General features: G+C 48.7%; 1 protein-coding gene across 1 annotated transcript in view; it reads right to left on the bottom strand.

Annotated features, from left to right (window-relative positions):
- The window catches only part of LOC144819696 (uncharacterized), a 287,938-nt gene that overhangs the window by 42,858 nt on the left and 220,167 nt on the right, over window positions 1–24,913 (bottom strand). The window contains exon 9 of the mRNA XM_078677488.1: window positions 9,802–9,950. Within this exon, the coding sequence (XP_078533614.1) occupies window positions 9,802–9,950 (149 nt within the window). The remainder of the gene's footprint in view (window positions 1–9,801; window positions 9,951–24,913) is intronic.

Below are 24,913 nucleotides of genomic sequence, written 5' to 3'. Positions count from 1 at the left end.
ACAATCCATGTGGGGGATGTTCGGTCTGTCCTTTAACGACCAAGACAACAAGCATCGACATAGGCACCGACCACCCTTGGCAGTTGAGACACTTTACTAACTGTAACAGCACTAACCTGATCTACCAAATCACATGCCCGTGTAATTTATGCTATTTAGGCATGACCACCAGGAAGGTGCGAGTGAGATTGCAAGAACATAAAAGCACGTTTCGTTGCAGAAAAGATGTCTCAAGATTAACTAAACATTTTTTACAACACAACCACAGTGAAACAGATCTTATGTGGGTTGTTCTTGAGAAACCGTTTATTCCATCACATATAAGTGATATATCAAAATTCCTATTTTATAAGGAACAGAAATGGGTCTTCAAATTACGCACTGACAGGATTGGGCTCAATGATGATATTCCGTGGTTCAATTTACAATGATCATGACCACCCTGTCAGTAAGATGTGATTCCACTCCATGTTGTTCTTAACAGTTGGAGTTATTTTATCACTATAACATGTTTGCAGCATTCTATGATACCTATAAGACTACCATACTAAGTGTCTTTATAACTTTCAGAAGATGCAAGAGACGATAGTTGTTGAGTGCATATAGCTGAGCTTATTTTCTGCTTAACTACAGCTGTTATTTGAGGGACATTACTCTGTAGTTTGTTCCTATTTCATAAGATCTGGGGTTTGTACCATTCTTGATACTGTGGTTGGTTAGAACTACTCCTTCCTGGTTTGGTGACATCACCCTGTAGTCCGTCCAAAATCCCGTGAGAGTACGCGAGTTAAGCTGGGGTTGCTTTAGAACTACTCCTTCCTGTTTTGGTGACATCGTCCTGTAGTCCGTTTGAAATCTCGCGAGAGCACGCGATTAAAGATGTTATCGGTAAACACTGTTTGCTTTAACAACTATATCCCGGTATACGCAATCTGTTTTTCCTAACCCTTCCTGTAGAGCTTAGGAAATGTTCCCCCTTTTTTGTTTGCTATTTCCAACACAATGTTTAAATACAACCAGGCTGTGGTTGGTTAAAACTACTCCTTCCTGGTCTGGTGACATCATTTTGTAGTCCGTCAAAATCTCGCGAGATTACGCGAGTTAAGCTGGGGTTGCTTTGAACAATTCCTTCCTGGTTTGGTGACATCATCCTGTAGAGCTTACGAAATGTTTCCCTTTTCTGTTTGCTATTTCCAACATTTTTTTTTTTTTTTTTGAAAAACCTTTATTTTATAAAATGATGACAGATACAGATTTACAGCCACCAAGGCCGATCAATAATGCGAAGCAACGAAATTAAATCAGTACACAGCTCATCAGCCGACAACCCGAGGGTTCGGCAGCGTAGAGGCATGATGTGGTTCGGAGCAACTGGCAGATGAGGAGAAATAAAAGGTTCTTATATTTTAGTACATACAAACAACAAACAAGAAACCCCACAAGAAAAAGAGTCGAGACAAAGGTGTCAATAAAAAGGCCGCTACGAGTGGCATGAGGGAGACAACGTAAAGCAAGCAGCAGGAAATCATGTCAATGGGCAGCGGGGACCAAGAGCAAGCAGTATCTCACAGTAAGTAGAATTTCAAAAACACTGGAACAAACAGTCAAGGAGAGCTTGTAGTATCAGGGGGTTCTGCAAGGGGAGGGACACAAATCTCTCCACGATACGAGTTCCACTGACCCCAAATCCTATCCCACTTCTTGGGCCTACCTCGAGAGATGTATACAATTTTTTCTCGAAACATGCACCAGTCCATGTTCTCCTTCCAGGCCGAGACCAGCGGCGCCCTTTGAGACCCCCAGAGCTGAGCAATGTCTCTCTTTGCAATAATGTTGCCCAGTGTGATCCATTGAGTCTGAGCAACGGTACAATCATTCCGTTCCCAAACATTCAGCAAACAGTGCCGGGCCTCAGGAAGTAGCCCGACGCCTGTCACTTCTCTCATCACCGCATGCACTCGATTCCAAAAAACCACTACCGCTGGCATTCCCATATAATATGGAGGAAAGTAGCAAGCAAACCACATCCACGCCGACATAACCCATCCACAGAATAGCCTATATGCATCAATCGTGGACCCGTGACGTAGACACGATGAAGAATCTTGAGCTGCACCAGTCGGAGACACGCCGGAATAGCGACTTCTTTCGGAGAGGACACTGCAGCCTGCCAGTCCTCATCATCTAACTCCAGCCCTTCACCAGTCCATGCCTCACGTAGCTGTAGGAGAAGGTCCGAACGGGTATTAATACGTTTTTTATATATGTGGGAGATGGTGCTGTCGGGAACATGTCCATCCAAAACTCTATCCTCCAAGGGAGAAGACTCAGGAATCGAGATACCAGCAGGGAAGACCGAATTGAGCGCATGGCGGATTTGAAGGTATCGAAAATATTCTCTGTCACTCAGCTTATATTCCCGTTTTAACTCGTCAAAGGTTTTGACTCTATCGGTGCTCCAAAGATCACCCACTTTGCTGATACCAATAAGGTCCTATCTGTCGAACCCCTTCGAAGACCACAGACCACCCCATCTCTCAGCTGGATATAAAGGATTCGCCCTAGTAAGTTTATCAGTCCAGCCCGTGGCCGATGTTGCACTATCCCACACACGTACGGCCACCGCAGTGGGGCCCGTCAAATACCTCCTGTCGATCTTGGAATAAAGCGCTCGATTATAATCACCCCCGGGCAGTTGCCACCTATCCATATCATAAGCGGGACTAGGAACAGGTCCATACATGGCATGGTTAATAGCACTTAACTGGGACGCCCAATAATAGCGCCTGACATCCGGTAAAGCTATACCACCGTCATACCAGGGCAAAGTCAACTTCGCAAGCGCTATGCGCGGCCGCCCGCCCCAAACCAATTTCCTCTGGAGGCTCTCTATGTCTCGAAAGTAACCAGCTGGAACCAGATCCAGTGTGTTCTGGACGGCGTACAAGAACCGGGGAAGGGACATCATTTTAAACAAAGCCGCCCTCCCCAAAGGGGAAAGAGGCAACCCACACCAAGCCGCCACATCCGACCGAAGTCGGGCAAGCGGAGGCAGTAGATTCCACTCGAATCGGACCTTGGGGTCCAAAGAAATATAGATCCCCAAGTACTTGAAACCAACACTGGAAACAGGTATAGGGCAGTAGCGAGGCAGAGAAGGCTGTCCAATCGTAAGTGGGTAAATACAGAATTTAGTCCAGTTGATAACCAAACCAGAGTTCTTCCCGAAAGAACACAGGACATCAAACAGGACACCCAATGACTTACGGGGAGAAGTGAGGTACAACAATATATCATCAGCATAAAGAGATACCCGATCCTCGAAGGTAGGAGACCACCGTATGCCCTTAAGCGAGGGCTCCCATCGGAGCCACGCGGCAAGGGGTTCAAGAGCCAGCGCAAAAAGGAGAGGTGACAAAGGGCAGCCCTGTCTCGTGCCACTCCCGAGGACAAAAGGATCCGAGGCCCGTCCATTAACCACCACCTGCGCAAGCGGTTGTTCATATAGAAGTTTAACCCACCCAATAAACTTCGGACCAAACCCAAATTTAGCGAGAGCAGCCCACAAATAAGGCCACTCCACCGTGTCGCAGGCCATCGAGGCGTCAAGGGAAACCAAAATGGCCAGTTCCGCAAGAGACCCCGCCCTCGCCAAGACACCGTGGAGGCGACGGAGATTGAGTGCAGTATTACGGTGGGGGATAAACCCAGACTGATCAGGGTGTACCAAATCACCGATCACCGTGATCATGCGGCTCGCCAAGATTTTAGCAAGAACCTTAGGCTCCACATTTAAAAGCGAGATCGGCCGATATGACGAACAGTGTTCCCGGGGTTTTCCATCCTTGTGGATAACCACAATGGACGCCAGTCTCTGATCCCGGGGAAGAAGCCCGAGATCACGTGACGCCAAAAATGATCGACGAAGATACGGCGCCATTTTGTCGGGACACAATTTATACAGCTCGACCGGCAAACCGTTCGGGCCCGAAGCCTTACCAGAGCGAAGTGCACGGACAGCGAGCGCTACTTCATCGGTAGAAAAATCCGCTTCCATAAGCTCCCTGTCCGGGTCCGACAGACTAGGCAATGTGATATCTCGGAGCAACAGATGCGAGTCCTCCACAGGTCTGTCCGAGACCGGCGAGTACACCTCCCGAAAGTGCTGGGCAAAGACCTCAACTATCTCGACCGGGTCCACAACCCGCACACCATCCGCACGTTCAATAACAGGCACCACACGATTCACTCTATCACGTTTGTCAAGCCAAGCAAGCAACTTCCCAGCCTTGTCACCCACATCATACAGGCGACCCTGCTGTTCACGGTTCATAGCCTTAGCCGCATCAGTCACCAGAGCTCTATATTCAAACTGTTTGAGCGCCAAGGAGTGCAGGCTATCAGGCGTAATCACAGATTCCATACATTCCTCCAACTCAGAGATATCGTTTTCAAGTCGTACCACTTCTGCAGTTCTGCGCCCCCTTTCACTGGCAATCAAAGAGAGAGTCTGACTCCGGATCACAGTTTTACACGCCTCCCATAAAATAACAGGGGAGGATACTGACCCTTCATTCTAAGCAAAGTAATAATCCATACATTTAACCACTTCCTTACTAATGTTGGGGTTACGAAGATGCCACGGATTAATAGGAGCAACATGACCCCCGGACTCCAGCCGCACATCAATAGTGAGCCACAGCGGGGAGTGATCTGAGATCCCCCTCGCCAAATGCCTGATTTCTCTCACGGAGACCATCTGCGCCGCTGGTATAAAAATGTAATCAAGTCTCGAGAGACTACCATGGGCCCCCGAATAGAAGGTGTACTGGAGCTCTCCAGAGTTAAGTTGTCTCCAGCAATCTGCTAATCCCAGTGTATCCATGAAATTTCCCAACCATAGCTGCGACGGGGGGAGGGTTCTACGAGGGCTACGATCTTCTTATCCGCTGACAACCGAATTGAAATCTCCACCCACCACCAGCAAGCCATCGGGGAGTCCCAGGACCACCCCACCCAAATCAGAAAACGTGGTAGCCTGTAAACCAGGGGGAACGTACACAGACAAAATGAAGATCGTCTTCCCCTCCCATCGACCTACAACAGCAGCATAGCGACCCCTATCATCCAACACCTCTTCATCTATCTCAAGGGGGAGGGAGTTCCTAACCAAGATACCCGCCCCTCTCGACCCAGTGGTAAAGCCAGAGTGGGCCACCAAACGGTATCCCCTTCTATTCAGTGCGCGGCACGTATTTCCTACCAGGTGCGTTTCCTGTAGCAGAACAATATCCGGGGAGTGTCGCTTCAAATACTGTAAAACTATTCCCCGTTTTATTCTATCCCCGAGACCATTTACGTTCCAGCTCAACACTCTCAGCCCCCTACCCCCCATCCCAGACAAAAACCAACAGTCCCCCCGCCACAAAGCAGGCACAAAGGATAAAATAGCGACCAAATCAGAGCCTCGAAACAAACAAACAAGAAAAGACCCCCCTCCTCCCCCCAAAGAACCCTCAACACACAACCCCCCACCCTGCACCCCTGCGGTAGACCAAAAAGCCACCCCAACTTGCAGTGTGCCTGTCGCCCCATTAAACTAACCTACAAAAAGAGAGAAAAAAGTGTCCCCTGAGGAGGAAGAGTCCCGAATCCCCCCACCCCGGGTATCCACAGCGTATAAACATCGCTATCATAGAGCCACTGCAAAGCGTCCAAGAATGGCTCATCGGCACCGACTCACTACTCCTGTTCTTCCAGGCCGCCTTCGGCACCTCTCGAACTCCCCGGGCTGGTACGCTGTGTCGGCAAGTTATCCAGCCAGTCACAGGCCACCTCAGGGCAATCAAAGAAAAATGTAAGTTTGTTATGCTCAATCCTCAGGCGAGCCGGAAAAAGCATGGCATACTTCAGTTCCATGTCCCTGAGGCGTTGTTTCACCCCCGTAAAGGCCATACGTTGCTTCTGTACCGCCTGAGTGAAGTCCGAATAAAAGCTGATCGATACATTTTCAAACTTAGTGGGACCATTAATGCGGGAGGCCTGCAGGATAGCGTCTCTGTCACGGAAATTAAAAATCCTGGCTATGATAGGCCTCGGAGCTGCCCCAAGCTTGGGCTTCCCACCTGGAATCCTATGAGCACGCTCCACCGCAAAAAGATTACTAAGGCCCTTTGGTGACAGATAGTTCTGGATAAGGTCCTCTACCAAAAGATCCGTTGGTACCTCCGTAGAATTCTCCGGAACGCCAACAATGCGAACATTATTTCGTCTGGCCTGGCTCTCGAAATCATCCAGCCGACGGGCAAACGAGTCTCTGGCCATGCGAAGATCGCGGACCTCGGTTTGGAGATCCGAAACATCTGTAATTAGGCTTGCCGTCTTAACATCCAGAGATTTGACCCTTTCGTTGGTTTTCCCCAGGTCTGTCCTGATAAGGTTGACCTCAATCGCAACCGTATGTAACTTAGTGGCAAGAGTTTCATATTGCTGACTAACCCGGGGCGTAGTGGGCGTAGTGGGGCTCCGCGGAGCTATGCGGAATGGGTGAGAAGCTACGCCCACTCCCGCACTCCGCGTAGCCCCACTACGCACCTCCCTCCCGCTCTCCCCTACATACATTATTTAAGCAACTACCCTGAATAAAACAATTTTAAAGCACTTACCTTGTCCGGGGCTCGTCCGGGGCTCCCTCTTTGAATAGCGTCCTTTCCTGGATACCAATGCGCATGCGCGGGCGACCGCGCATGCGCATTTGTTTCCAGGAAAGGACGCTATTCAAAGAGGGAGCCCCGGACGAGCCCCGGACAAGGTAAGTGCTTTAAAATTGTTTTATTCAGGGTAGTTGCTTAAATAATGTATCTAGGGGAGGGCGGAGGGAGGCGGGTGGCGGCCGACTCGGCTACGCACACGGAGTGGGCGTAGTGTTGCCGGCTACGCTGTCTACGCAAAATGCGTAGAAGGCAACACTACGCCTACCCTGTGGGCGTAGCCGAATCGGACGCCCAGGGTTATTGCTGACCCATCGCAGTCTGGATATTGGCAATGGCGCCCATGACATCCGCCAAAGTCAGCTCCTCATTCGCAGGAGTACCGTCACCAGACTCTCCGAGAGACTTGCCCGATCCACCCGGGGAGACCTTCGGGCGAGTGAAGCGTTCTATAGTCTGGGTCTGAATGGCTCCCCCTCGATTCGGGCCTCTGGTGTTACGCCTCTCAGGGTCCGTCCTGCCCGCCATGATGGTCGACGAGCTCCGAAGGGTCCTCCGAGATCTGGGCAAAATGATTTCCTCTATGGCAAGCTTATTAAGTTGAGAGGTCAAGGAACGACAGCCAGAGGAGAGTAGGCGACTAAACCAGGGCAGCAGTGGCAACCAGCAATGAGTCGGCATCAACAATGACCGAAATCGAAACCGAAAGTACCACAGAGGCAGCGGAGGCGTCTCTCCAGCCGTTGTTGTTCAATTGCCACCTGGGCACCCCGGCAACTCAAGCCCCTGGATGGTCACTGCCGTAGGCCTCAGAATACAGGGTGCATCAAGTCCAGTTCCCGGCGGCCAAATCAATTTCTGGAAAAAGCTTCCAATATCAGCAGGGCATCAACAAGAAATACCCGTCGTCCAAATCAGCATGTGTGGCAGGATACGTTCAGGTGGCGGAAGGGGTCTCGGGAACCCTCTGCTCACGCGTCCATCTTGGATCCGCGCGTAGCTCCTCCCCCGCTATTTCCAACATTATGTTTAAATACAATCAGGCTGCGATTGGTTAAAACTACTCCTTCCTGGTCTGGTGACATCATTCTGTAGTCCATCAAAATCTCGCGAGAATACGCGAGTTAAGCTGGTCTCAACGTATGAAATAGAGGCTCTTTCGAGCAGCCCAATGCCTCCCCCTGACTCAGTCATCGTTTGGGACAACGACGGACAGGTAGGCTCTAGAATCAGTCTGGGCTGTTTTTTGGCACTTGTTTTATGAGGACTTGGTTAACATTAAATAGTGATAAACAAGCCAACTACCTCATGGTTGTCTCATTAAAAGTTTGGCCCCTTTTATCTGTCAGCCTTGAATAGGGGACAAAAGGTCTTTTTGCTGTATTGGCAATCATTTTTTGAGTTTATTTAAACTACATCTGCTAAAATATTTTTTGTTAAGTCTAGCTAGAGAGTTGTATGTGGGTGCGAGGACTCTCTTGGGTGATAAGTTTATACCAGGAAGTCAGGCTCTATGTGCAAGACACATTGGTGCACCCCAAGCATTATTAATAGACAGAGCAGGGTAAAAAGGGCTCGCTCTATCTATACTAAGTGTAGGGGTTGTCTTGTCCTTACAGAGCGGGGTCTCACATTTACCTGAGCCAGGTCCAAGAAGAGGTGAGGTCCTTTCCCCGGGCACACTGGGTGAGTACTTGAAAATCTTGAACACTAATGAATAGATTACCGTTTTTAACAGACCTATGAACCTAATAAGGGTCCACATATGTTTTTGTTGTTGTAGATCACACCAGGTGCCAAGGAGGAATTGAAACAGATGTAGGAGAAATATATCCTTTACTGTTATTAGTTCACTTGTGTGTTTTTTATTATAATTTTTTCATACGTTTCTCACTAATTTGGCAGTAGCATTCTTTGAGAACAGAGACCCTGACGAAAGCCTTGGGTTTCCTCCCATAATAGTCTGAAACATGTTGGTCCTCTCGCAGCTATTTGTTTAAACTGCGTTTATGTTGTTGCACTGTTCTTGTTTTTAACAAGGAAGGGGCTTATGCCCAATAAAGTAATTTTTGTTAAAGCTCCCTATCCTGTTTTAACCACCACATTCATCTTCATTTTTTTGCACTGCACTTTCCCATCAGATCATCATCATTTGGTCAAATCTAGTAATTGTAGGTCATTACCCCATGCCAAAGATGAGGGTATGCCGTATGTCTCAATGATCAAGAGACAGAATACCCTGGCAGGATTCCCAAATGAAAACATTGATCCATACAAGTTATTGATGGGAATCCATAATGGGTTTTGATTAGCAATTACAGGTGGCCCTTTTCTTGGCGATCTGGTCTGTTGTTCATAACTGTTAGCCACTTCTTTATCTTGTTGTACTTTTTAGACATGAAGGTATTTTGAAAGATATTCAGATCAGGTTTCTGATTTAGACCTCTAAGTTTGTTTGTTGTTCAAGGTTTAGGGACTGGCAAGTGGGTGCACTTGCCCAGTCATCATGACAGTACTAGACGGCACGCAGGCTCTGCAATGGCAGACCTTAGACACATTTTACAAGGCTGCTTCTGTGGGTGGCATAACCAGTGCTGCAGGCCCACCAGCAGCATTTGGATTTACATGCCCTGGGCACATTCAGTGCACTATACTAGGGTCTGACAAGTAAACTAAATCAGTCAATCATGGAATCACTAATCAATTGATTAATTTACAGTAGGGAGCACTTGCACTGTGGCACTGGACAGCAGTGGCACAGTGCCCAAAGCATCTAACACCAGCAAAAACAGATGAGACAACACAAAAAATGGAAGGGAGACCCACGCCAATGATGCCAGGTCTAACAGTAACTGATCAATAAAGGACAACTAGAAAATTGTGTGTCATGAAGACAAAACGAGGGTTACACACAGAAGGAATTAAAATAATGTAATAGTTTTTTTTCCCACAAATGTTCTAATAAACCTCACAGAATAATGACTTGTGATTTGTCCTCCTGTGCGAAATGCATCAGTGTTTAGCTACTATCAAGACAAAACTCTTTTTTTTATTCGGTATCTATCTGATCAAGAAAACAAATACTTCTTACCGGTCTGCTGGGTGATGGTCAAGCTGACTAAATTGCCAGTGAACTGGGTACACGTACATACGGTAATTCTTCTGAAAGTCTCTTAACAGAAGGTCAACTGTATGGTTGCCATTCATAAGACGCTGTTCATGTTGATATATTTTCTTGACCTAAGTCAAAGTGAGACATTGTATTTCAATTCTTTATGAGATTATTTTTCAGTGCAATAAAACATGGTACAATACCTTATTCCTTGCATCCATTATATGGAGAGTCTTCTGATGTCTGGTTTATATAAAGAAAGATTTCCCCAATGTACCATAAAATACCATCATTTATAGATATTAGAATATTATCATATGAATTCAGAGTCAGATAAAGCTTTATTCTGCACAAATGTCTGAGCCACAAAAGCGCAAAATGAATCAATACATTTTTACAGTGTTGTTAAAAAAACATAAATCACCTAAAACCAGAATTCACACAGTGCCAAGACAGTTCAAATAAAACAATAAATGTGAAGAAAATAGAATTATATACAATCGTCATGCATAAATGCACTTAATCCAAAAATAATCAAAAGGTTAGAGTTGAATTCTATAGACACTTTGCATTTAACCATGAAGACCTAATGGTATCACCAGTAAGGCAAAGAATGGAATTAAAATTAGCATACTAACCCGTATTACGTTTTCATGTGTCCTATTTGTCTAAGAAAGCGCTAATGCAGATTATTCTGAAAAGAAATAGGGCAACCCTTAGCATACTTTTGCGTTCCTAATTCATACAAAAATGTAAAAGCTGCCTGATGGTTAATAATTCTCTCTAGTAAAAACAATGGTTTGGGAAGAGATTTCCTGGGGATAAGATACAATTTACAGAAAAGTGCAATGTGATGAGTGGACTGTTCCGATCAATTATCACAGGGACATTTTCCAGTAATAGTAGCCCAGTTCTCATTTTTGGAGAATGCAATCAAGAAATGGAAAAGGTGGATGCAAGTTAAAAGATACCTGTGCTCTGCATTGTTGACTATCATAAGGTACAGTTTACAACCTGACTGTTCATTCTATACTCTCTACCACCCCACTGTAACCTTTGGAAGGTCTTCTTGTTCCCTCTTCTCACAGGAAGCTTCCAGCACATGCTCTCTAATTTCGTTTTGTGAATACCGTAAGAAATCCTCTGGATGAAACCACAAATCACTCTTAAACTGCTCCAAGCCCAACAGGGCCTGTTTTATATTATATAACCACGGGATTCTATTCATCATATCTAGGCCCATAAAGTGTTAAAGAATTTACTTAGTGAACAGAGTTTCTTGTTTGGACCAAATGGATCGCCACAATACTAGGGTGTTTGTTTCAAGGATATCCAAGAGTAAATCAACACCCAACTCCCAATGCACAATAGATGCCAGGATACAGTAGGGTACTGCCAGCAATCTCCTTAAAAGGGTATTTTCTGTTGTCTGTAGGACACTCTTCTCTCCTATAGCCCAGATCCCTGAGCCATACACTGCAGTTGAAATTGTTTTAGCATTATAAAGTGTGAGCAACTGGGCAATAGGTTTAATGCCCAATTTATAGGCAAACCTCATCAGAATATGAATAAACAGATCATGTAACCAGAGCTGCTGATCTGTCCCCCTGTGTATGGAGTTTCGTTGTGTGCTAACGTCTGTAAGGGGCTATTATATGGGAGGTAATACTGTATTTACATACTGGATTTATCCAGACCAATATATGAGGGTGAAGGGATAGCCATAAATGGGAGATGAAGAGGTCGCTAACACCATCTTTCTGTTCCATTGAATAGTTAAAAAAATATATATATATTTTTATTGTTTTGAAAATCAGGGCAAAATTACATTCATCAAGATTCATTACTGGCTGCAACCACATCAGATTAATAAAGCAACACAACACTTTGTCAAATCCACATATTATAAAAGCAAATCCATATACATAATCCCTTCCCCCAACAACCCATGACAGTACCGCCCCACTACGGGGAAAAACCCTCTGCGTCAATTTCCGGCGGGTCACCGATGTATCCTCTAAATTTGTTCCAGGCCCCCCATACCTTTTCCCATTTTCGAGGTCACCGACGATGGATAAAAAATGCCTTTTCTGCCACCATCGCCTCATCCATATCTCTGCACCATTTACGGAGCGTAGGCAGCACTTCTGACCCCCACAACATAGCAATATTGCGTTTCGCCATCATCATACCGAGCATAGCCCAATCTTGTTATTGGTGATTGTGAGAAGTTGGCCTGATAGGTGATGTTTCCAATTCTGGAACCACCTGTTATCAGACCAAACAATCCCTTATGGTGTCTGGTTGTAAGTCAACCTTACTAGACAAGCTATCCTAGGGGTAGCATGGACTAAGCAGCCTAAAGGCTTAATTTAAGAGGTCGTGTTAAGCGAGCTGTTTTACCACATACAATCCTGTAATATCATATGAAAGGACACCACACAAGTATATATTATAAAAATATATGTATTTATTACTAAAAACAATCCCCAGTATTCTTTATGAATAAAGGGGCACAAGCGTTAAATCAAAAGCACAGTATAACATACAAAGTTGCACAAATATGGATGAGGGAGAGGGGCCACTCAGACCATATACTAAACAAGTGGTATAAGAGATACCAATCGAACAGTGGTTAGGCCTAGGGCCTAGGGAATCGCTGGGAGCAGTCGGGACAAGCAATGCTGAAGTCGGGAAAAGCCTGCGGGATTCGGGTGCAGCGCTGAAAGCGCACGCATGCACCAATGTTAGTCAATGGTGCGTAAAAGTTACACAAATAGAGTTTAAGGACACTTCCGCTGAACCTAGAGGGACAAAACTTAAGACACAGACCCTAGAGGTGTGTACCAGTGTGGGAACACCAGCGTTGCAATGTTACCTCACCCACAGGAAGCGGGTGCACAGGGTCGAAGTAGTGTAGGGTTTCGTCACGCTGATTCTTGGTGCTTGGAGCTGAAGAGGCTGCAGGCGCTGTGAAGGAGAAGTGTCCGGTGGGATCCAAGAGTGGATCGAAGTCGAAACGTACCTGAAAGCAGAGGGGACAGAGTCTGGGTCACTCAGCAGTGACCAGGGTGGAACCAGGACGGAACCAGGCAATGTCGGGCGCAATCAGGTGGTTGTCGAGGAGCTTCTCTCCGCTGTCACGTGGGCTCTGGTGCATCTACGAAGTCCAGGAGCAGGTCACGATCTGTCCCACGCAGGCTCTCGCCGTCGGCGCTGTCGGCTTCAAGATTGGAGCAAACAACACTTGGCAAAAGCAATCCACGCGGAACCGGAAGATTGCTTCTCACTCGGACCAGAAGGGTCAGAGTGGGGGCTCCTTTTTAGGGGAGCTGGTGCAAATCTGGAGCAACGATTTTGGAAAAAGGGGGTGGTGATGGACAGAGTTTCTGAATGATGCAGAATACTCTTACCAAGTCAAGAGATCATGGTTTTAATCCATCACCGTTTTTTAGCTCACTGCACCATCCCAGCTCAGAACCTGGCTATATGCAAATTAGTCTGTTCCTGTCCCAGTGCATGATGGGAACAGGGCAAACCAAACTACCAAGCCAATTCTTATACTGGGAAGGAAACAAGCTTCCGGGGACCGATTTCTGGCATCACAGCCTTCTTCGGCCCGGCTTGCTTGAATCCTGATGGTGCAATGAGCAAGGGATTCAGGTCTGAGTATACCCTCCCACACATAGTGTGGATAAAATCGATTTTGGAAAAAGGGGGTGGTGATGGACAGAGTTTCTGAATGATGCAGAATACTCTTACCAAGTCAAGAGATCATGGTTTTAATCCATCACCGTTTTTTAGCTCAATGCACCATCCCAGCTCAGAACCTGGCTATATGCAAATTAGTCTGTTCCTGTCCCAGTGCATGATGGGAACAGGGCAAACCAAACTACCAAGCCAATTCTTATACTGGGAAGGAAACAAGCTTCCGGGGACCGGTAAATCTGGAGCAACCAGAATCGCAAGTCGTTTTTCAAGTTTCGTCGGCACAAGGGCCACAAGCCGGCTGGCAAGTGACCGGGCCAACGCGTTGAGCCAAAAGAAGCAGAAGGGCCCCACGCAGCACTCGTCGAGTGTGGAGGGCTGAACTTCGGTAAAGAGTGGCTCAGGGTTGGGGCTTCTCAAACCCTGGTGTACAGCTTCGAGGATCACTCGTGGGCTGCACGGTCAGCGTCTCGTGGTCTTTCCAAGATGGCATGCCCCACGCTTCCGGTCGCCTCCACGGGTCTCAGCTCTGCAGGGACTGTGGATCGGGCTGTTAGAAGGCAGGCAAGCTTGATCTCGTCGATCTCTGTCGCTCGAGTTCCGGCGGGAACTGCAACAAAGCAGACGTCGAGGGCTGGATGGTGCCTGTTTGCACAGGGGGGTCACTCCTTGCCCACAAGGGAGATTCTTCAGTCTTCTATGTTGAGTAAGATGTCGAAGGGCCCAGAGTTTCATTTCTTATGTTTCATCAGGATAATCTGAAGTGCTTTGGCACTGCTCCCAGTCTTATACTAATTTTGGGGGCTGGATTACCTGCTAGGTCCCCTCCTATGGGTGGGACCCAGAAAGTGGGTGGATACACCCCCTTCCTTTGATCCAGGCCGCCCTGGCACGAGGGCTGGAGTGCCCCAGAACCGGTTTGGCCGGATTATGCAAGGGGCAGCCTTGTGCTCCCCATGCAGTGTCTGGTTTCTTTCAAACCTCCCTGCTACAATCCACTATCTCCTGTCTGGGGGGGTGTAACACCTCCCTGCGACAGGAAACCCTTTGTCCAGGCCCCTTTGGCTGAGTTTCGGTCAGCTTCAGGGGGTCAGACTCGTGTCTGTGGCAGAGGCATCCATTTTGTGGATCCAAGGTCCTTTTAGAAATTAACCGCATTTAAGTAAAGTAACATGTCTTACCCCTCTAGAGGGGTGGAATGCTATCCCCGTCGCCAGAACTGGCGAGGGGATAGTATTCCAAATCGTATGACACCTTACACGACATGTTTTGATAAAGCCAAACCAAAGTTGCTATATAACCGCGAGGATTATAATGCACTTAAGAGTATCTGGTATGGCATTATCCTGAAACAGCTTAGGGATTTGTTCCCGACGGCTGCAGACAGGCTCAGCTCATGCTAGAGCTCCATCTCACATTAAACCACGCACTCTGCCTCCAGGATTGATGAGGCATTTCATAGGAGTGGCTCACAGGTTTATATGTGTCCAGATATAGGTTTAGATATAGGTATACTATATCTAAGTAAGGGGTGATTACACCACCTTACCCCAGCTGAGTGATCAGCCAGTTGTGTCAATTTAAGAACCAGCCAGGGGTGGCAAAAGATATGCTGCAGCCCCTGGTAGGCCTTGGTGGCCCCTATGCCCTGGGCACCTATAGTGCATTATACAGGGGCTGACAAGGAGTCCATTTCCAATTGTGGTATGTGCCTATAGCACATGTATCATTAATTTAGTGAGAGAACAGCAGGCTGGGGGTCTGATCAGCAGGCCCACTGCCTCAGTAGTTGAAAACCAGTGAAGCAAAAAGCAAAAATTTGGGGTGACCATAGGATAGCAGACCCTACTCTCCTACAGTGATTGAGGTCATTCGGTTCCCACACATTCAGCAGGCAGCGCCTCGGCTCTGTTAGGATCGAGACCATCGAATAGTTTTGACTGTTTAATGTTGATAGGATCCCTGTTGACGCAGTGTGTGCACAATCTGCGTATGGTTTCCTGTTTCTCACAGTTTTTTAACGTGTTCTCACATAAATAGTACTTTCATGTTCAGCTGTCAGTACTTTGGCGACAGCTTGTTCCATTGTCAACCAGTGTATCATGTATGTCGTTGTCCCCAGTATTTCAGACATGTCATTTAGAATGGCTAACAAGGCCTTTGGCATGAAATTCTGCCAGCAGTCTGTCCTCAAGAATGTCCATCATGGCTATTTCCAAAATAAGTGCACCACCAACATCCTGGCAACAGCGCCCAGAAAGACAGTTGCATCTCAATTGCAATCTTCAGCTTACAACCCACAGATTGGAGACTTCTTTTGCTCTGCAGGTGAGCTAAAAATGACTAATTTATGGTTCATTGGGACCATTATATAGTTTTGTAATTTTATATCTTAAATTATGGCCCACAATAATGCTAAGATCAAAATACTCAGAAGTCAGCTGCTAATTGTAACTTACATTCACACTGGGCATAACTTCTACAAGGGACCCCTTTGGGACCCCTTCCTCTTTGAGGATTAAACAAATATTTATTTATTAAGAGTAGTCAGTGGTCCCGCTGGACCAATGCCTACTTTTAAAAACTGAAACTTAAAAGTAAAATTTTTCTTCTGAAACGCATGCCATTTTCCTTCCAGGTAAACAGGATGCATTTCAGTGAAAGAAAGTTTGCTTCATTAAAAAGAGATCACAGACATATGGGTCCGTGTGTTGACCCCAGCAGGCCACCATCCCTGTGATTGCTGTGATTCCTAGTGGGTCACAAAAATGCGAAGTACCTCATTAGTATTTATGAGGTAGGTCAATAGTAATCACTATTTTACAATATATTATTTGTGTATGAGGAATTGAGATTTCCAAAATGCGATTTGGTAAGAATCACAGTTTTGAAATTGCTATTGCAAATTTTTTAACATTGACCCAAAATCTCATATTAGACAACCAAGTGCAGTAACCAACTAAACAGAATATAATCATAAAACATACCATAAAGGGACCTGCAGACCTGTTCAAAGCTCCCATCATACTGAAAATCCTAAAACTGTATTTCAATCTCTCCCACTCCATCATCCACGCTGCATCACAAAAAACCATAACCACACCTCGATGGTCATCACACATGGGAGGGAAACACTTCCCACATAGGATCTCAAAACAAAGACATTCTTTCAACCACTCACCCAACATGCGAAGCTTGCAAGTGCTACTTATGTATATGAGAGCTTCAGTACACCACATAGGGGTACAATGCAATACAATACATATCAGTGAGCTATAATCTGTGTGATTAGGGATGCTCCACGGAATATGCAAGATACCAAAAACCGCCTGTCTACATCTCCAGTATATCCAGTCTGGACTCATGTGCGCTGAGTATATCCTTTTTGAGAACCAGTGAAATTCATAGAATTTTATAATAACTAAACTTGACACTCAATTTGCAGAATCCCTATCATATGCTTCCAAAATGTCAAACCCAAACTGAAGGATTCGTTTTTCCTGCTATTTATTTCTAAGAGTCATTGCCCACAGTTCTGGGAAACCTGAATCAGTTAAGGACCGCACAGTCTTGATACCACCCCCACTGTATTGGCCCCTTAATCCAGAATTACCCCCAGGCCCCTTATGTCCTCGTCCCATTCATAACAAAGTGGAGATGACCATCTCCCGACAGAGAAAAACAAGAGGAATTCTGGGACACTAATACTGCCCCTCCTGCCGGGAGTACATAAGCAGTACTTACCCAGCAGCCCTCCTGTTCTTTTTTTCTGTCTGTCGACAGATTGGGTGGTGTGCTGGTGCTGCTCCTGCTGGGCTTGAGTGGCGGTGCTTCTCTTCTTCCCCCCGTCAGGAGGCCTGGTTGTGAGGGCGTGGGCTTCCCTGGACTGCCTCCTGGCCTGGCGGGCTTGCTTGGGGTCAGTCTCTATTTGGAGCCGGTGTTGGAATTGAGGAGTTCCCGGCTTTGCTGTGTGCTGCATACACCTACCGGCCCTTTGTGGCTGGTGCTGGAGTTCTCAGTTGTTTCCGGGTCGCTGGCTCGGCTTCCTGAGCCTGGCCGGGGAGCCATGCCTCGCTGGATGAGCTCCTGATGGATTCTGGATCGTCGGCGGTGTGCGGGCCTTGTTCCTGGGGTTGGCCCCCACTCCGGGTGAGTCCTGATTTCGGGATCGTTTTCTTTTTCTTCTCACATGCTGTCGTCCTGTGCATACCTACGCTGGGGTTTGTGCCGGGGTGTCCAGAAGGCAGGATGTTTGCACTCGTACTTCACTTACACGAGGGCTGCTGATCTGTGGTGGTGTTCAGGTCCACTGGCAGCTCTTGGATGTTTTCAGTGTAACTTTTCTCCCGTGCCTTCTGTGTCCTGTCCTGTCCTGTCTCTGTGCCTCTGCAGCCCCTCCCTGCTCCCGGGCTGCCTCTGTGCCAGGGACGGCGCTGCCCTTCTGCGGCTGATGCTGCGGGTTCCGGCAGCTCCCCTGCCTTGGCTGGGAGTCCTCTGACCTGTCCTGGGGCTCAGGCTTGCCCTCTGTTTCTGGCTCACCTGGGTGTTGGGTTACATCGGCTCTTGGGATGTAATGTCCCGTTCTTGTTGGGGCTGCTGGTTTGGGGCCCGGGGCTTCTGGCTCCGGTGCTATGTTTGTTTTCTTGGGCTGTTTCGTGTTTTCACTCAATGTCGTGACAACAGATGGCTCAGTGAGTTGCACATGTGCTGATGTTTGCTGTGATGCACACTTCAGGAGTCTGCGTCCCAGATACATGTTCTGAGGTTATTAGTTCGAATCCCGGCAAGGTCAAGTCTGCGGTCAGACACAGAGCACAGCTGAACTGAGTAGTACTGTCGCTTTGTCCTTCTCAGTTCGTTTGTGTGGTTGCCGTTGAGTTGGGTAACTATCCACATCTGTTATTCAGCTCCGGGATACCCTTCATGATGTACTTTTCATTCCGTCTTGTGCTGCTTTTCTGTGGGGATGTGTCCTGTGCTCTTCATTTCCTGTGGACCCTCCGCCCTACGGGCAGGCCCCCAGCTCCTTCCTGGGCTTGGTTGCAGTGTTGGTGGGGGCTTCGGTGCTGGTTTCTGATGGACACACACGTGGCTGGAGCCCGCGCAGCTTTCTTCTGGGGTCCCTGTGTGTCTCGTCCATTTGGCCCTGACCTTTCCGCGCTCGGCCGGTTGGCTTTCGAGGGGTTGGCATCCCTGGGCTGCCTTTCTTTTTTTGGGATATTTTTTCCCTGTGTTGGTGGGGGCCTTGTTGCTATTGGCCCCCGCTCTGGCTGTTTCGCCCCCTTTCTTCTTCTTGGGGTCTCGTGGGCTGGTCCTGGAGATGGTGACTGGCTGTCCTTCTGGCTGTGCCGTGTTCCGGCGTCATGGTCTTCTGGGTGTGCCGTGGTTTGTGCCCGGGGCCGCCTACTTCGGGTGCATGTGTTCGGCGCCGTGCTTCGTCCCCTCTTCTTTTTTGGGTTGTCCTGTCTGCTGCCACCGGTGCCCGCGCTGCTTGCTTCCTGTGTGTGCTCAGTGGCGGGTGCTTCTGTGTGCTTCTGGTGCTCGGTCGCACTGGTGGTATCTGATGCTCCCCCCCCGCGCGGTGCGTGCGTGTCTGGTGGGTGCTGGTTTGTCGGGCGCTGTGGTTCCTGTGCTCCTCTTTAGGTCTACGGGGTTCCTGGCCTGCTGCCTTGCCGCCTGCCCGCCCCGGCTCTTGTCTGTTCTCTGGGGGCGGGCGTGTTGCGGGGGCTTTGGTTCCCTTCTCCGGGCGGTGCCCCTGCTCTTGGCCGCTCGGGCTTGGGGATTTTTCCCTCTGGGGTTGGCGTGGGTTCCTGTCACCTCTGTGGGGGCTGGTTCCTTTTCGCTGGCTCTGCCTTTCTGCTTGCTCCTGAGGTTTTCTCTGTGTTGGTTGGGATCTCCCTGCCTGCTTGCTTGTGCCTTGCCCTCTGCTGCTCTTCGGTTTGGGTCGCTTCTCGCTTCTTCGGCGATTTCCTTATCTCCGGTAGCTTATAGAGGTGGCCTTGTCTCCGCTGCTGGCTGGCTGTGGGGGCCTTGCTCCGGTTGTGTGCCCTGGTTCCTCGCCTCTGCTTCCTGGCTTCTGTGGGGTTGGTCGGTGTTTGGGCTGGGCCTGGTTCCTGCCCTTGGTTGCTTGCCGGTGTTGGGCCGGGGGGCTCTCTGGGGTGCTTTGTCCCCTCTGCCTGCCCTTGGGTGGCTTGTACTGCCGTGGATGCGGCTGTTCTGTTCTGTTCCGCCCTGCCTGCTCCTGTTCTCATCTGTTCCCTGCGGGTTTGCTGGGTCTGGCCTAGTTGGTGCCTGGTTGGGCGATAGTCTGGGTCTTCCTGGGGTTGTGGGCTTCTCTTTGCTACAGCCTAGGCCTTCTGGTGTTGACCCGGGGCCTTCTGTGTGCTTGGCCTGGATGCTTCTGCTCTGGCTCTCCCCGTTCTTGCCTTTGGCTTGCTTCTGGGGTTTCCTGGCCGCCCCTCCTGTTTCTGCCGTGGTGCCTGCCTGGTTTGTTCCTTGCTGGGGCCTCCTGGCTTCTGCCGTGTCCTGTCATTCCACCTGTTCTCCGGAGTGGTGTGCTGTCCCCGTGCTCTGCTGTCTGCTCGGTGGTTGTGCCTGGTTGGGCCGGGTTGGTGCCTGCCTGGCCTCCTGGGGCTGCTGGGTGCTGTTGGCTTCTTGGTCCTTCTGCTCTCAGGGATGTTTGCTCCCTGGGTTGTTCTGGTCTCGTCTGGTTCCCTTGGTGGTTGCCTGGCTGAGTTTTCGTCTGGGGCGTGCCGCTCCTGCGTGTGGGGCTCCTTTTTGGGCTCTGCTTCCTTGCTGGTCTCCCTTTGGGTCCTGGCGGGGTGTTCTGCTTTGGGGCCGCTTCCGGGTGGTTCCTACAGGGCCTTCTCCTGCTGGTGGTTCTCTTCCCGGGCTTGTTTTCCCGGTGTTGTGGGGTTCTGTGGCTCCAGTTCTGCCGGCTTCTTGCTGGTTGTGTGTGACCTCGGGCTGTGCCTCCTGGGTTTTCGGGCTGTGCTGTCTTTTTCGGCCTGCTCTGGGGGTTTGTTGCCGGACGTTTCCGGGTTCTTCCTGGTTCTGTGGTCCTGGCTCGCTTCTTCCTCCCTTGCTTCCCCGGGCTTTGTTCCAGGTATGCCCCACCCGCCTGCCTCTCTGGTTGGGGTGCGGTTCTGTGGTGCTCTTGTGTAGGAGAGTAGGGTCTGCTATCCTATGGTCACCCCAAATGTTTGCTTTTTGCTTCACTGGTTTTCGACTACTGAGGCTGTGGGCCTGCTAATCAGACCCCCAGCCTGCTGTTCTCTCTCTAAATTATTAATACATGTGCTATAGGTACATACCACAATTGGAAATTGACTCCTTGTTAGCCCCTGTACCATGCACTATAGGTGCTCAGGGCATAGGTGCCACCAAGGCCTACCAGGGGCTGCAGCATATCTTTTGCCACCCCTGGCTGGTTCTTAAATTGACACAACTGGCTGATCACTCAGCTGGGGTAAGGTGGTGTAATCACCCCTTGCTTAGATATAGTATACCTATATCTAAACCTATATCTGGACACATATAAACCTGTGAGCCACTCCTATGGAAGGCCTCATCAATCCTGGAGGCAGAGTGCGTGGTTTAATGTGAGATGGAGCTCTAGCATGAGCTGAGCCTGTCTGCTGCCGTCGGGAACAAATCCCTAAGCTGTTTCAGGATAATGCCATACCATATACTCTTAAGTGCATTATAATCCTCGCGGTTATATAGCAACTTTGGTTTGGCTTTATCAAAACATGTCTTGTAAGGTGTCATACGATTTGGAATACTATCCCCTCGCCAGTTCTGGCAACGGGGATAGCATTCCACCCCTCTAGAGGGGTAAGACATGTTACTTTACTTAAATGCGGTTAATTTCTAAAAGGGCCTCAGATCCACAAAATGGATGCTTCTGCCACAGACACAAGTCTGACCCCCTGAAGCTGACCAAAACTCAGCCAAAGGGGCCTAGACAAAGGGTTTCCTGTCGCAGGGAGGTGTTACACCCCCCCAGACAGGAGATAGTGGATTGTAGCAGGGAGGTTTGAAAGAAACCAGACACTGCATGGGGAGCACAAGGCTGCCCCTTGCATAATCCGGTCAAACCGGTTCTGGGGCACACCAGCCCCAGTCCCAGCGCGGCCTGGATCAAAGGAAAGGGGTGTATCCACCCCCTTCCTGGGTCCCACCCATAGGAGGGGACCTAGCAGGTAATCCAGCCCCCCAGATTCGAATAAGAGTGGGAGCAGTGCCAATGCACTTCAGATTATCCTGATGAAACATAAGAAACGAAACTCTGGACCCTTCGACATCCTACTCAACGTAGAAGACTGAAGAATCTCCCTTGTGGTCAAGGAGTGACCACCCTGTGCAAACAGGCACCATCCAGCACCTCGACGTCTGCTTTGTTTCAGTTCCCGCCAGAACTCGAGCGACAGAGATCGACGAGATCAAGTTTGCCTGCCTTATAACAGCCCGATCCACAGTCCTTGCAGAGCTGAGACCTGTGGAGGCGACCGGAAGCGTGGGGCACGCCATCTTGGAAAGACAACGAGACGCTGACCGTGCAGCCCACGAGTGACCCTTTGAAGCTGTACACCAGGGTTTGAGAAGCCCCAACCCTGAGCCACTCTTGCACCGAAGTTCAGCCCTCCACACTCGACGAGTGCTGCATGGGGCCCTTCTGCTTCTTTTGGCTCAACGCGTTGGCCCGGTCATTTGCCAGCCGGCTTGTGGCCCCTGTGCCGACGAAACTTGAAAAACGACTTGCGATTCTGGTTGCTCCAGATTTGCACCAGCTCCCCTGAAAAGAAGCCTCCACTTTGACCCGCCTGGTTCGAGTGAGAAGCAATCTCCCGGTTTCGCGTGGATTGCTTTTGCCAAGTGTTGTTTGCTCCAATCTTGAAGCCGACAGTGCCGATGGCGAGAGCCTACGTGGGACATCTTGTGACCCGCTCCTAGACGTCGCAGATGCCCCAGAGCCCACGTGACAGTGGAGAGAAGCTCCTCGACAACCACCTGATTGCGCCCGACATTGCCTGGTTCCGTCCTGGTTCCACCCTGGTCACTGCTGAGTGACCCAGACTCTGTCCCCTCTGCTTTCAGGTACTTTTCGACTTCGATCCACCCTTGGATCCCACCGGACACTTCTCCTTCACAGCGCCTGCAGCCTCTTCAGCTCCAAGCACCAAGAACCAGCGTGACGAAACCCGACACTACTTCGACCCTGTGCACCCGCTTCCTGTGGGTGAGGTAACATTGCAACGCCGGTGTTCCCACACTGGTACACACCTCTAGGGTCTGTGTCTTAAGTTTTGTCCCTCTAGGTTCAGCGGAAGTGTCCTTAAACTCTATTTGTGTAACTTTTACGCACCATTGACTAACATTGGTGCATGTGTGCGCTTTCAGCGCTGCACCCGAATCCCGCGGGCTTTTCCCGACTTCAGCATTGCTTGTCCCAACTGCTCCCAGCGATTCCCTAGGCCCTAGGCCTAACCACTGTTCGATTGGTATCTCTTATACCACTTGTTTAGTATATGGTCTGAGTGGCCCCTCGCCCTCTTCCATAATTGTGCAACTTTGTATGTTATACTGTGCTTTTGATTTAACGCTTGAGCCCCTTTATTCATAAAGAGTACTGGGGATTATTTTGAGTAATAAATACATATATTTTTATAATATATACTTGTGTGGTGTCCTTTCATTTGATATTACAGGATTGTGATTGGTAAAACACCTCGCTTAACACGACCTCTTGAGTTAAGCCTTTAAGGCTGCTTAGTCTATGCTACCATTAAGATAGCTTGTCTATAAGGTTGACTTACAACCAGACACCATAAGGGGATATTTGGATTGATACAAGGTGGTTCCAGAATTGGAAACATCATATATCAGGCAAACTTCTCACATTGGTGAGCAGCGGTGCGGATTTGAGCTTGCTGTTTGTTTTACCATTGCAATCTTTTTATCATATTGAAAGATCACATCAAGTACCTTAGGTACATATAAATCAAAAGCTTAGCATATTTAAGTTCTACTGAACTTAGTAGTTGTAGATTAAAGGGATTAGCACACCCTGACTACAACTCACTAGCAAGGTACAGTAGGGAAACACTTAGTGTAGGTAGGTGCATCACTTACACCACACTAGAGTCATGTCTGACACAGGAAATGCCTCAGGCTCTGCTCCTGTGACAGTTGACCTTACCCAGGCAACTTCCAATTATGACAAACTAACCCACAAAGACTTGGTTGCCTTGTGCATATCAAGAGGGTTAAACAGGGGCAGAAGTCCCACCAGTCCTTCCCTGATAGCCATTCTAGAACAGGATGACTTAGAAAAGGCGAATGCAGTTCCCTTAGATTCAGGAGATGGAGTGAACCCCCTGCCACTGAGACCACCCCAGAGGAGGAAGATGAGGAGGTAGAAGAGGAGGAGGACTCAGAGGTAGAGGACCCTGAAGATCAGGATCAAGGGGTTAACCAGGTTGTAGTTGCCAGGCTTAACCAGGCCAACTTAGACCTACTGGGGAATGGAGAGGGGCAGCACCTCCCTAGAACCCACCATATCATTCTCCCAGGCAACAGAAGAGTGAGATCTCCATCAGGGGACTCTCATATTTCTAGTGCCTCCAGAGAATCTCAGAGAGGTATGACTGCCTCTCAGAAGATAGAGCATAAGGCAAGGATGAGGGCTGTCAAACTCCAAATACAGAGGGAGGAGGTAGCCCTGGCTCAAGCTAGACTTGCCTTGGCAAGAGAACAAGAGTTGTGTGGCTTAGATGCCACTGGTGGCAGCAATATTCCTAGAGAGAAAGACAGGAGCTATGATAATAGAAACCTGACAAAAATTGTGCCCCCCTACAAGGAAGGGGATGACATCCACAAATGGATGACTGCACTTGAGAGAGCCTGCATGGTACAGCAGGTTCCTCAGGATCAGTGGGCTGCAATTTTATGGTACTCCTTTTCTGAGAAAGGGAGGGATAGGCTCCTCACAGTTAGACCTGAAGATGCCAAAAACTACTCTGTCCTGAAGAGTGCTCTTAATGAAGGGTTTGGCCTAACCACTGAGCAATACAGGTTGTTGTTCAGAGACACCCAAAAAGCACAGACTCAGGACTGGACTGATTTTGTTGATTGTGCCACTAAGGCTCTGGAGGGTTGGTTGCAGGGAAGTAAAGTTTCAGACTATACAGGATTGTACAATCTTATCATGAGAGAACAGATCCTTAATAACTGAACAAACCAGCAGTTGCATCAATACCTTATTGACTCTGATCTGACCTCTCCCCAAGAATTGGGAAAGAAGGCAGACAAATGGGTCAGAACAAGGATTAAGCAGAAACCCCAGAACCAAGGTGGTGACCAGAAGAAAACAGACCAGAAG

The sequence above is a fragment of the Lissotriton helveticus genome, chromosome 2_1 (genome assembly GCF_964261635.1).
Source record: "Lissotriton helveticus chromosome 2_1, aLisHel1.1, whole genome shotgun sequence".
Taxonomy (NCBI): Eukaryota; Metazoa; Chordata; class Amphibia; order Caudata; family Salamandridae; genus Lissotriton; species Lissotriton helveticus.
The sequence above is the reverse complement of the archived record's forward strand: the minus strand, read 5'-3'. Positions and strand labels throughout refer to the sequence as shown.